The 13,612-nt window shown below is 47.3% G+C and overlaps 1 protein-coding gene across 1 annotated transcript; it reads left to right on the forward strand.

The window, feature by feature from the left end:
• Window positions 1-403: 403 nt before the first annotated feature.
• On the forward strand, window positions 404-13,538 carry LOC306948795 (serum paraoxonase/arylesterase 2; the record flags this gene model as incomplete). Its single annotated transcript, XM_079538492.1, has 9 exons — window positions 404-477; window positions 4,735-4,805; window positions 7,597-7,652; window positions 8,797-8,962; window positions 10,003-10,129; window positions 10,922-11,122; window positions 11,756-11,837; window positions 12,385-12,513; window positions 13,380-13,538. The coding sequence occupies 9 exons, from the start codon at window positions 404-406 to the stop codon at window positions 13,536-13,538; spliced, it is 1,065 nt and encodes a 354-aa protein (XP_079394618.1).
• Between the last annotated feature and the right edge of the window lie 74 nt (window positions 13,539-13,612).

The following is a 13,612-nucleotide window of genomic DNA, read 5'->3' on the forward strand; positions in this document are numbered from 1 at the left end:
TCAAAAAGGGACTACTTGAAAGACACCTATTGTTACTGAACAGTTAAGGCTGTTCAAACTGAGCTGACAATGACTGAGGGGAAGTACTCAACTTGCCCCTCATTTTCTTACTCTTCCTTAACCCTCTGTGTACACGCGTTGCGGCTGAACAGTCCGGGGTCCGACCCAGCACAGCCACACTTGGTCTGCAGCTCTTGGTGTCCTACCTGTACGTTAGAAAACACGTCCCTCGACGTGAGGGAAACTTCGAGCTCGGCGCTGGCGTACTGGCACGTGGACCCGACTGAGGGCTGCCCCCGCAGCTGGCCGCGTCGTCCCCGCGGGAGCTGCGCGCTCCCGCCCCCGTGCGGCGCGGCCCGGGGCGGGGCGGGAGGCGGCGGGCAGCGCGGAGCCGGGAGCGGCCATGGGGAAGGTGCTGGCGGCGGCTCTGGTCGGGATAGCGGCGGCGCTGGCGGCGGAGCGGCTGCTGGCGTTCCGGTGAGCGCGGCGGGAACGGCGGGAGCGCAGCCGGGGCGCGGGGCGCCGCCTCGTGCCGCGTGCCCGCCGCCTCGGGGTGTGCGGGCTGCCCGGGCTGCCCGTTGGCCGAACGGGACGTGGGAATCGGGGCTGCGAGCAGCTGCTGCGCTGCGTCCTGCTGAGGCCGAGCTCTGGCTGATAGGCCGCGTGCTTGTGAGGTGCACCCCGAGTTGGAAGCTAGCTGTGCCCTCTGAGTTGAGCACCAGCGCTGAAACGAGTTCACCTGGGTGCTGAAGTACTTCGTTGCACGCCGGTGCATCATTATGATTAGGATCCAAATGCTAAAGGACGTGCATCCAGCTCCTGACAGGTCTGCAACCCCTGCAGCTGCTGGCAGTCAGGTAGAGGCAGGTCTCCCACTAAAAACAGGATCCCCCGACGCCTGCGGGTGGGTTTCCTGCACGCTGAGCTCTCAGCAGTATCTGTAGGGCCACCAGGGAGCTACTGGTATCCCTGGGACCACCTGGCTGGAAGGCAGGAACCCAGCACAGCCTTCTGCTGCTCGTTGAGTTTGGTATATTGTGCCATGGTACAGGAGTCCCTGAAGTGCTTCAAAGATCAGGCTTGAGGAATTGCTACAGATCCTACAGACCTCATTCTTCTTAAATCAAGTTTGTTTATACAGCTATTATCTCCCTAATAGGCCTTGAGTAAAGTTCCTGCGGCAGAAAAAGAAGTTATTGTGTGCTTCTGTCTAAAGTTACACAGATTCTCTTGCCGACACGCTGCAGCTGCTAACTGTTCCCCAGAGAAAGCTCTGATCAAATTTGTAAAAGTTAAACAGGAGTTGAGCTGGGTTGTGCTGGGTTACTGTTTTCCTCAGACGAATATATGTAACTTGTTCAAATACGCACACCGTGTTCCTACGTGTATACAGAAACAGTATGTATGTAAAGGATATCTGTTGTTCACTGGCATGCACACACAGTGTTATCATGCCATGACACTCAGTACCGTGTACCCCCCAGCCTCTGTGCTGAAGCAGCAGCGCGCTGCCAGAAAGACTCAGGCAGTTTGGAGGGAACTGGGAGCAAACCCAACAATTAGAGGGGATTTTCAGTCCTGTCAGGTAGGAAGGAAAGTTCTTGGGCTGCTTAGCCTAGAGAAAGGGAATAGTGAAAGAGAGGGCTTTGAATATGTGACGGGTCGCTGCTCAGGAGAGGGATTGCTGCTGTATGCATGCAACCTCAAAGTGGGTCGGGAGGCGGGAGGCTGGAGCTGGAGCAAGGAGAGGTGCCAGGCGCCGGGCTGCACCAAGAGGCAAACTCCTGTTTTCCTGAAGCTGTGTCCCCTGATCTGTGGGTCCAACATGTTTTCGGAAGGCCGGTCAGCTATCTAGGCCATCTGGCTCAGTAGCTGAGGCTGCGTGAGCTAGATAAACTGACACATTTCGAAAAAGCCTCTGTGTATGCTGCAGGCTTGTGACCAGTGTCCTTTCGAATTACTCTCATTCCAGTTCACAAAGTGTTTCCCTGGGAATGCCGTCGGGATATCATCATCTCCCCTCGGCTGCTGGCTGTGCTCCCGCTGTGCTTTTGGCACTGCGAGGCTTGCAGGCCACTGGGGAAGGGCTCCTGCAACAGGGAAGGCAGAAATCCCAAGAAAGCAGCAGCACGAATACAGGACGTGATTGCCCTGAGCTGGGGTCTTGCTGTGCTGGGGGCTGAGATCCCCCCTGGGTGCTGGGAGAGCTCCTGCAAGAGCTTTTCTTGGCTCCTTTCCCTTGCACTCCTCTGCCCTATTTGTCCTTTCTCCTGGCCTGATGGGAACAACTAACGAGGGCAGTTCTGACAGCGATGCTTCCTATTTCATTATATTGGCTCATGACATCAGAGGTGGATGTTGGTGGTCTGGCAGCTGAGGTTGAACCATCCCACCAATACGCTATTACATGTTCTTGCTGTGTGACGGATGGCAGCACAGGGGCAGTCTGACACAATGGCATCTGACATGGGAGTGTGTATGAAGTAAAGGTGTGACGCTGACTTCTTCCATGCAGAAGGAATGGCACCCACTGATATTCACTGACACTTGGTGAGCATTTATGGAGCCCCAGCAGTGAATGTGAGCACAGTGAGGTGTTTGGTGGTGCCTTTCAGCAGTGGTAACAGCAACATGGAAGACAAGCCACATTCCGGACAGCCATGCACAGCTGTCACACCACAAAATGAAGACTATCTTGGTCATCTCATCCACACGAATCAGCTGACAACAACCAAGGAACAGTATATGGAGCTGAATATTAGTTTCAATGCTTTGGAAATGCTGGTGCAAGTGTTGGAATATCCCAAAGTTTGTGCCAGGTGGGTCCCATGAATTCTCACATAGGAACAGAAAGAACATATAAGTTTGCCAGGATCTGTTGAGCCAATACAAGGCTGAAAGTGACAGTTTTCTGGATCACATCATTACCAGTGATGAGATGTGAGCCACTGAGCTGGAGTCAAAAAGTGTGCCATGGAGTGCTGACGTGAATTTCCCATCAAAGAAAATACTCAAGCTGCAGCCCTCAGTGGTTAAAATGATGTGCACTCTCTTTCGAGGTAGGAAAGGGGCGATCCTTCTGGATTTCATGGAACCTGGAAAACCATCAGCTCTGACTGCTGCATTGTGATGCTGACTAAGCTAAAGGCTCCAATTTCTAGAGTCTGGCCAGAGAAAAAACAATCATTCTCCTGTAATGCAGTAACACCATGCGCCGTTTCAGTTTGAAGACCATGGGGCACATTGCCAGTCTTGGCTGGACTGTCCTACCACATGCACCATATGGTCTGGTTCTGGTGCCTTCTGACTTCTGTCTGTCTGGGCCAGAGAAAGATGGAATGTGGGCAACATTTTCCTAGCAGTGACACCACCACAGTGGCTGTGGTACAGTGGGTATTGCTGCTGGTGCAGATGTTTATGAGTATGCAGGCTCTTGTTCATTGCTGATGAAAATGCAGAGCTAGCGGTGGTGACTGTGTTGACAAACAGTGTTATGTAGCTGAGAACATGTTCTATCAAATAGTGTTATTGTGCTCTTTGAATCTGTTGTAGCTTCCATGAAAATAAATAAGAGGCATTACTTTCAGAGCAACCTACCGATGATATAAATGTGGATAGATTTTGCCATGAGATCTTTGCATTCGGAATTTCCTGTACGTGGAGCACAGTATTAACATGTGTGCACAGACTGTATGCAAAGGAAGAGTAAATGTTAGTTTAAAAGCTTTCTTTTTTGCAAATAAAATCTAGGACACCGGTTTGACATTTTTACATAGGAACTCAACATGCATGCTTATGACACTGCATGCTACCATGGTGAAAGACAGCAGTCCTGGTGGTGAGGGGCCTTTCATGTATTAACATAGATGTAGTGCAGTGGTGGAGAGGAAGAGACAGAAATCTGTTTAAGTGCCTGTCTGTCAGTGCCTCATCCTGTAAAGCATGACCTGGGGATCTGTAGGTGTACTGGAGAGGCCATAAATTGTGCCAGTAGAGGTTCAGGCTGCATATTAGGAATAACTTCATCTCGGAAAGAGTGGTGAAGGGACTGGCATAAGGTGCCCAGAGAGGTAGGTGTCACTGTCCTTGGAGGTCTTCAGGAATGATGTAGATGTGGCACTGAGGGACGTGGTCAGTGGGCATGGTGGCGTGGGCTGGTGGTTGGAGTAGGTGATCTTAGAGGTCTTTTCCAACCTAACTGATGCCATGATACTACGAAATCAGAATGGCTGACAGGGAGTGCTGTGGGTGAAAGAAAAGGAGAAGGGACAGGGAAATTAATCCTGAAAGCTGTACTACCAAGTTTTGTTTGTTGTTAGGATGTCAGCAGTCGTGCCTTGCAATAACACTGCTGCTGCTTTTTAATGCAGAATGATAAATGGAGAAGTGCAGGCACACTGGGAATGGCTGTGGGCTGGGGTGGGAGGCTGCCCTTTCCCACCCACAGTGCTGGTCCTGGCTGCAGGGTGCTGCTATACTTAATGGCTGAAACCTGAAGAGAGCGTGGCTGTCATTTTACCTGGGGTGGGTGGCATGAAATCACAAAAGCTTCATCTCGGGGAGCACGTAACCATTCCGGCTGTTTGGGGCACCATTGCCAGTTCTGGGTTTTGCTTGTTCAGTGTTTGATTCGTTGCTGAGTTATGGCAGGCAATAAAGCAGAGATAGCCAGGAGCATTACCTGCTCGGCAGCGGCTGCGCGTTAACCTGTTAACCTGCTCTTTCCTCTTGCAGGAACAGACTCAATGCTACACGAGAAGTTGACCCTGTAGCCCTCCCGAATTGCCAGCTCATAAAAGGGATCGGTAGGTGCTCAGAGCCCCTGAGTCCACTGCTTCTGTCTGGTCTTCTGAAACTGACTGCTAAAGGCAGCTTCTGAGCCTCAGCCCAAAGGCAATGTGTTATTTCGCTTGCTGGCACGCTTTCGTATTTTGCCAAGCAGACTTTCAGGTGGAAAAAAGCCACAGGAAGAAAACTATACTGAAAAATTCCTTTGGCACCCTTCTTTTTTCATTGGTATTTAATGCTTCAGTAAGTATATACGTATGTATTGAAGGGTCATACTTGTCATCCCAGTCTGGTTTGTGAAGAGGTTCAACTGAGTGGCTGCAATGTTGACTTTGAACTCTAGGTCTTGTGTTTAGTGCATGGGAATGTTTCTGTCTTACTTTTTTTTTTTCCTCCTTCAGTATAACCCGAGTGTCAAACGATTACCTTTAAACACACAATCTGACTCCCTTTCCCCTGGATCGCACTGTTTAAGCTTAGCAGAGGCTTATTGGTGGTTTTTTCCCCTCCTGTAGTGTTACATTCTACTGAAATTGCATGGATTTTGCATGGGTGAGGAGTCTTCAGGTGAGACTGCAGAGCCTCGCCTTTGAGCTTGCTGAGTCACCGTGTCATTTCATAAATCCTCATGTCAGAATCAAACATCTCTAAAGTCCAATTGCTGCAATGAATAGCTGTGTGCAGAGTTCCTTCGCCTGAGGTTATGTGTGGGAGAAGTCATTAGAAATCGCCTTTGAAAAAATCTTTTCAAGTCTTCAAGACCAAGCTGTAATTTACTCATGCAGGACTCAGTCGTGCTCGCTTGGTGATGATTCATACAAGAATCAGTCCTCAGTAATTCTTTTAAGCATATTGCTCTTTACTATTACTGTTGAAGTCTTTCAGGACTTTTGCAAAACGCTTGCACTGATGAGGAAAGAAGAGCTGGAAATCACAGCTATAGCTTTGTTTAATTTCCAAACAGTATCTTAACTTCTGTGCCTGACGTTTACATGGCAATCAGGTGAATTCTGAGCACCTGGCTTTCCATGGAGGCTGCAGCAGATTTATTTACAGAGCCTCAGTTCTGTTCCTGCAAAGGAACTTTTTCACAGTGAGGATGACGGAGCACTGGCACAGGCTGCTCAGGGAGGTTGTGGATTCTCCTTCTCTAGAGATATTCAACACCTGAATGAAGAGTCTGTCACTCTTTTAAATATTAATTATATTAATTAATATTAATAATATATTAATTTAAAATATTCCTTGTGGCCTCGTAAGTGGGGCACAGGTGATGAGCTGGATCAGCTCGGTGCAGAATGTTCTTCAGCTGCACATGAAAACAGGCAGCTGCTGCAGTTTGTCGTAATTACTTTATAAACGATGCATCTGTGTTAAAGGAAGCAAACCTAGAGTAAATGGAATTCTCTAGCGGGCCCTTTTATTTCTGCACAATTTCATCCTTTCTCTTTCTTTTTGAAGACTTTGATCTGTTCTGCTTGTCAAATATTGTGCAATATAGGCAACATGGAACAAACAAAAAAACTGCAAGTCATCCTAAACTTCACTCACAAATATGTGAAAAGGGCCACGTTTTAACGCTGTAGAATCAGCGCTACCTTCTGAATTCTGTGGGGGTCTAATCACATCACTAGTTTATAATAAACTAATGGTGTGTCTGGAAGCAATTGCTGAAGTTCCAGAAGTTGCTGCAGAACCTTCTGGAAATACTTGCATTTTGGAGAAATTCATGGGATATAGGCATGATACTCACTTCCTTTGGACATGAAACCCAGATATGGCTTTTGTCAACTGCATCAGCAGAAGACATTGTACTAAGACAAAATAAAGAACAGAGTAAATCATGTTTCTAGCTTTCTAGGTCTGTTGAACTCTTCTTTAAAACCTATGTAGATAATGTGGTGAATAAGCCTCTGGTGTGGCACAATAAGACATGATGAATCAGTTCCTCTCTCTTTTGCTGATCATGCCAATGAACACAGAGCCCTCCCACCACGGTCCCTTCTCCCTGCTGGAGCTGAACCACCAAACAAGCCAAGCCTTCCTGGCTCTTCCTGCCATGCTCCTCTTTCACATATGCCATGAGATGGCTGAGAAGTGCCCGAATTTGCTTTGCTCTGCAGTTTTCCTCTAAGCAGTAGTAAGTAGTTCAGGGCATTGCTCTCCCTTCATTCCTCCCGAAAGTCCTCCAAACTTGTGCTTTCTAATTGTCCATTTCCAATTAGCTCTCTCTTCTGTGAGCTGGTCTTTTTTTTTTTCTAGCAAGAACTGGCAATGCTGGAAGTGATTACCCACAGTTAAAAGCGTGGTCTGACTAAGACAGCCCTCAGCTGTTAATGATGGAGCAGGCTCTCTGTCACTCAAGAGCTTTAACTAAATATTTGCTTATAATACTTAACCAAGTGTCCCAGCTCGAGTGCAGGAGCCAGTGTGTGAAATTCAGTGGGCTGGCTTATGTGCACATAGGGGCTGAGTGATCCCCAAAGTCCTGCCCTGGAAATCCCTTAATCCAGAGCCTGCGCAGAGCAGAGCTGCCAAAAGCAGGCGGCTCGTTCTGCATCACACAGGGCATGTGGTGCTGGGGGGACATGTTAGCCTCCAAAAAGAAGTGATTCCGGAGCTGTTGCCTAACCTCGAGTGCTACTCTTGCTTTTAGTACTCTGCTGAATTTTTCTGCTGGGCTTTATCTATCAAGCAGCTGTATGAGACAGTGGCATTGTGTGAGCTGGAATTGTGCTCAATAGGAGATTTTTAAGTGGGGAATGTTTTATGTCTTCTGACAGAATCTGTTTTATCTCTGTTTTGCAGAAACTGGTTCAGAAGACATTGACATCCTTCCTAATGGACTGGCTTTCATCAGCTCCGTAAGTATCCCTCTCTGTGCAGGGGCAGGCTCTGCCTGATCTGCAGAGGCAATAGGTGAAGCCTGCAAGATGGTCTCTTTAGTTCCCATGAGCCTGGATGTCAGCCCAGACCTGACTTGTGTTCACCAGTGTTTCCTTGCTTGTGCAAGTGCACTCCTCAACACAACAGCGGTGGCTGCCGATCTCACACGTGTATCCCATTGCACTTGTGTAACCTTGAATTTCTTTCATGCTGCTTACTTGAAATGTTGAAATGTAAAACCTCTCCATTGTAGAAAAGGTGTGCTAACTCCTTATTGTCTTAAAATAAAAGCAAAACCAACACCACAGATTTTGTGTGGTGATTTTGTTGTTTCCAGTTGAGAGATTTTTTTGCTTCTAGGCTCTCTCTCAAACTTCTCTTTGTAATCAGGAAGAGAGGCCTACAAATTATTTTCTAAAACAGAAGCTGATTTTTTTTTCATTTGTGTGCTCTGGGCACATCTGAATGTCTGTGTCAGAAGTGTGAGCTGCCCCAGCCCTGCCCTTCACCATGACTTTACCATGTTTCTGTTGAATGCGTTTGGCTGTGCTGGTCTTCCAGTTCATTCCCCCAAGAGCATCTTTGCATGGGGTGGTTTGAAGCACAGGGAGAGTCTGAATAAACTGTGCTGCCCCACAGTGGTTGGGCGAAGGCCTTGGGCTTTGGCGTCTCCTGGTGCAGCAGTCCAAGCCCTGTACCTGGGGCTCTGCTCAATGCTGGCCCATGGAGATACCGTGGCCTGGCCAGGGATGCTTGGTATGGTGTTATGGCACCATGGTGGGGCTGGTGGCACCTTGATGGTGGCTGTAGGATACGAGGAGCTTGGAGGAGCAGCAGGAGAACTGTCCTGTTCCCACCTGGGAAGTACAGGAGGTGAGCCAGCACAGGGTAGGAGGCCTTGTCCATGTAGCATGGACCCCAGCTTGTTCCCTCTATTCCATGGCCTCAGGGCTCACCAGAGACAGCAGAGCCTATCCCCCTGCTGCATTGCAGCTGGTGGCTGGAGCAGAAGGCAAATCTGGTGTGTGCTTGCAGACTCCCAACAGGGCTCCTGCACTTAGTCATGCTGTGCTCCTCTTGCCTTTCAGCCAGAAATGATCTGCTTATGTTTTGGTTTTACAGGGTTTGAAATACCCAGGATTGAAGAGCTTTGCACCAGACAAGCCAGGTGAAATTTTTTTGATGGATTTGAATGAAAAAAAGCCAAAAGCATCTGAACTGAGAATCAGCCGTGGATTTGATTTAGGATCATTTACCCCTCATGGAATCAGCACTTACATAGACAAAGGTGAGGAGAACTTTAACCCGTGATGGTAGTAAACCTCACCCTAAGGGCTACAAGCAGAAATCTCTCTGGGGCCTTGCATTGTACCCCCAGTAACCAACATACTGTGGAAGAGAAAACATTTTTCAGGCACTTGGTCTTTTGAGGGTTCTTTTCTAAAGGTTGGCTGCTGAACCAAAAGCTTTTGCACATCAAAGGTCTCAAACTGTCCAAGACAGAAAGATGCACTCTATACTGAAAGGAAAGAAAGCATGGGAGATGTTTGAAAAGGTGAAAGCCACGTGAAGTTAATCTTGCCAGTTTACATCTGTCATCCTTGGGTTCAAGGGTCTCCAGGAGACACGTGCTTCACTGATAAGCAGTGGCCAGACAGCGGGGAGGCAGCAAGTGGCTGTCAATGACCACCCCTCTGTGCTGTCCTTCCCCTCTTTTCCCCTGTTGTTTCACTGGAGCTTTAAGTAAGGCAATTAGAAGTCCTGAATATGCTCAAGGAGAGCCATTCCTGCAGCTTCACTGGCTTCCCAAGGCAGGCACCCTTTAAGAGATGTTCCATTGGAGAAATTGATGGCCAATTTAGGGTCTCACCAACACAGCTGGGTAAAGGTACTGCAGTATTACAGAGTCAAAGCGAAGGCTTGACTGCAGCTTTCTCAGGAAACAAGGTAAGTAAACCAAAGGGACCGAATTTGCTGGGGTTCTGCCCCTCCTTCCCAGCTGACTGTGGCTATATTCCATACAACCAGTCACTGTAAGGCATCAAGCTGTGAAATCCAATGTCCTGGGCACTCATAAAAAGCCTTTATTTTACTTCCATGTGGTAGAAACACGGTAGTAAAAGTTTTGTTTACATGGCAATGCTCTGTAGCTGAGCCATGTCAGTGGATAGATGGAGATCTGATCCAGCTGCATTGGATCCTGCATTAGTTTGGTAATCATTCTGCCTCCAAAGAGCCAGGAGGGAAATGAACCAATTCCCAAATTGTTCCACACTACTGTTGCAGAGATCTAGTGCAATCCAGCTTTTTCCTTTTCCTTCTTTTAAGATGACACCGTGTACCTCTTTGTTGTGAATCATCCACACCAGAAGAGCACAGTAGAATTGTTTAAATTTATGGAAGAGGACAATTCTCTTGTACATCTAAAAACCATTCGACACGACCTTCTGACAAGGTATTGGAGCCAAAAGAACAAGCTTTTTTAGTAAAATCCAAAGTCGGATATTCTTGATTTTGAGGTGTTATTAATACAGGCTAATTTGTCTTTAACCAGATGTCTGGTTTCTCTTTTTAATGACTTTTTATCCATGCCATTAAAAATGGTATTCCTCCAGTCTCTTCTGTAATGAGAGTTTTAACAGTTGTACCACTAAGTCAGTCTTAAGCTCCACTGTGATTGATGCCAGTGAATTAGCTCAGTTTGGCATCCTTTTCTTCTCTCATGTAACCCATTCTCAGTTCCCCACAGATAGGAATCTTCAGATACTCTTTATTCTGAATTGTTATTTTGTAAAAGTAACCATACTTCTAGCTTTTTCTTTTCTCTCATTTCCTACAGAATTTTCTTGGTCTGTACTACTGCAAAATGACTGTAAGATAAAGGTAGCCTGAAAGATAAAGCTGTCACAACTCCTACTGGTTTTCTGGTTTCCAGCTGAATGTAATCAAAAGAGAAAAATTTCTATGGTCTTGTAAGCAGGTAGCCAGATTTCCTGTTTATGTCGTACCATCTTGTTCAGCTTTCAGCACTGCATAATTCTGGTGCATAAAAAAGGAACATAGAACTAAAAAGGGAAGCTCTAAACAACACAGTGATTGTCAAAGTTGTAATTCGATGTGAAAGCTGTAATTGCAGCCCCTTTGTGACCATGGATTGTCTGTGTTCTCGCTGGATTCTGTGCAGTCTTACAGTGCTTCTTCATACCCCTCATTTTGTTCTTTTCTTTCTTTCTCTTTTCTTTTTCAGTGTGAATGATGTAGTAGCTGTGGGGCCTGACAGCTTCTATGCTACCAATGACCACTACTTCTCTGACTTCATCTTGATGTTCTTGGAAATGTACTTGGGTTTAACTTGGTCAAATGTGGTTTACTACAGTCCAAAAGAAGTTAAAGAAGTGGCAGCTGGGTTTTATTCAGCCAATGGAATTAACATTTCACCCGACAAAAAGTAAGTTTCTTCTTGCCTCAGATTTTATTCAACCATACATAAGAATCCCCAAGTCCTAGGTGGATACATAGGACCCTCTGTGGTCAGTGGCTGCCCTGGCTCATGAGAGGCAAGATGCTACCTGTAGAGCACAGGTGATGCAATGGGTTTGTAGAACAGAAGCCACATGTGTTTCTCTTTAGCTGCAAGCAGTGTTTGTTGTTCTGTATGGTGGTTTATACACAATGAGAGCAAAGGCTGTTGCATTCTAACCAGCTGGTACAGAAAGTCATGTGTGTTGTTTCCAAGGATTAACGGGGCAGGCTTTCTGAAAGTGAGGAAGGCTGTACAGTCCTACAGTCTGAACCCCCGTGTCTGAACCAGTCGTGTGGTTTAGACTAACTTAAATTTATTTAAAAAGGAAAAAAAAAAGATTTGGAGATATGATCCTTCGAGGCCTGCTTAGTAGAAGAACAGTGTGGAGCAGTGTTTCAGCGGGCTCAGTGCTCTCTGGCCTGCTTGACATTTCTGTTACTACACAAGGAGTATAAGGTGAAATTCCTTGCAGGAAGAGCTGGGCTTACACAAGAGGAACTGACTGTTTTTGGTGTTTGCTTACTTGTGCACATTGCTAAGAGGCGCTTTCTTTTGAAGGTACATCTATATTGCAGATATATTTGATCATAATGTCCATGTTATGGAAAAGCATGCTGATTGGAATTTAACCCATGTGAAGGTAAGGTGCTGCAGTTCCAAAGAAAAAAAGAAGCATATGTGAATTTTGGACAGAGTAGTCCCTATGATGCTTCCACTTTTAACCTGCTCAAGCACAGCGTTCTGTTTGGAACGGCTCTTGCCATGATGATCTTTAAGGTCTTTTCCAACTTGAGCAATTCTGTGATTCTATGACTCCTATTCCTTGCAGAGCTGTATGACTCCTACCAGCAGGTCCCGCCATCAGAGAAGGGTCTTGCAGGGGAAGTCTGCTCCAGGAAGCCTGGGTTTGTCCTCAGAGAACAGAAGTAACCAACATGAGCATGGTAGAAGGTGGAAAAATCTCAGAGCAGGCTTCCGGCATGGAGGAGGGGATAAAGTGGGCAGGGAAGGAAGAGATCGTTGAGGGAGAAAATAATGACATACAGTCAGGCTGGGTTATGTGAGATGAGAGTCTTGGATAGGTTTATTGTTTATGACTGAAAATAAGACAGTCTGATATTTAACTTCCAGGGCTTCTGACAGCTTTAACATCTCTCTTTTTCTTACTCTCTCTCTGTGCTGGACAGACGCTGCAGCTGGACACTCTTGCTGATAACTTGTCTGTTGATCCTGACACTGGGGATATCTGGACAGGATGTCATCCAAATGGGATGAAGCTATTCTTCGATGACCCAGATAACCCTCCTGCCTCTGAGGTGCCTTTTGGGAGATGTCTCTGGGCTATCTCTGCGCCAGAAAGTGCCATTGTCCAAACCATCCTTGTGTACCTTAGCTATGGGTTACAGAGAAAAGTGCCTGGACAGCCTCTGTGAAGGCAAAGACTGTGCTTGCTCCTAGCTGAGAGCTTCTGCTCTCACGTGGAAAACCTGAGTAGCACGCACTCAGTTTACAAACACCTATTTGGATCCTTAAGAGACAGTTGAATAATTCTCACATAGGAGTTCAGTCATTCCAGGCTCCTTAGGCTGCTTTCTGTGCAGCTGTGGCTGAGCAATCAGATTTTGATGGACTGCGTTAATTACTGAGCCAGCACCCCTGAGCCAAACCAAAGCAGCGCTGAGCGCAGAGCAGGGCCAGGAGCACTTTCTCTGGAACGATGTCTGCAGGCGCAGTCCATCAGCAGGTGACATGTCGTGCTTCCTCCTCCTGGCATCGGTGAGGTGCTGGCAGCAGGGCGTGCAGGTGGCTGATTGTTGTGTTGTCCGAGGCTTCCCATGAGACACGAGTCGAAACGGTCCTCGTTCGTAGCTGTAGATTTATGATAGTGGGCGGCTGTTTACTCTGTCTTGAAAAAGATTGGAAATGAGAAGATGTTGAGTAGAAGGTGTTTTAGCCTGGAGGAAAACAGGCGCATTCCTCATGCTGGGGCAGCCTCTCTACTGTACTGAATCCAAACAGCAGGTCTTCCTGGACCGTGCTTCCCCAAACCTGTGGTCCTATCACAGGAGCCACATGGTGAAGTCATCATGGTTAGCAGCAGCAGATGATGCTCATTTGTTTAAATTACCATCCTGATGTGCCCTCTGCCTACAGTAGGTTTCAGTATCTGTGTCCCTGGCAGGTCCTGCGCATCCAGAACATCCTGGCAGAGCAGCCCACGGTGACGCGTGTCTATGCTGAGAATGGCTCCGTGCTGCAGGGGACCTCAGTGGCAACAATCTACAACAGGAAACTGCTCATTGGCACTGTCTTCCACAGAGCCCTGTACTGTGAGCTATAGCTGTCCTGGTAAGGCCTTACAGGGAGCACAGGTGGGCACTTTGCTGCAATACACTGCAAAGTGAGCCCCAGCTC

Source organism: Tetrao urogallus, assembly GCF_951394365.1.
Source record: "Tetrao urogallus genome assembly, chromosome: 7".
Lineage (NCBI taxonomy): Eukaryota > Metazoa > Chordata > Aves > Galliformes > Phasianidae > Tetrao > Tetrao urogallus.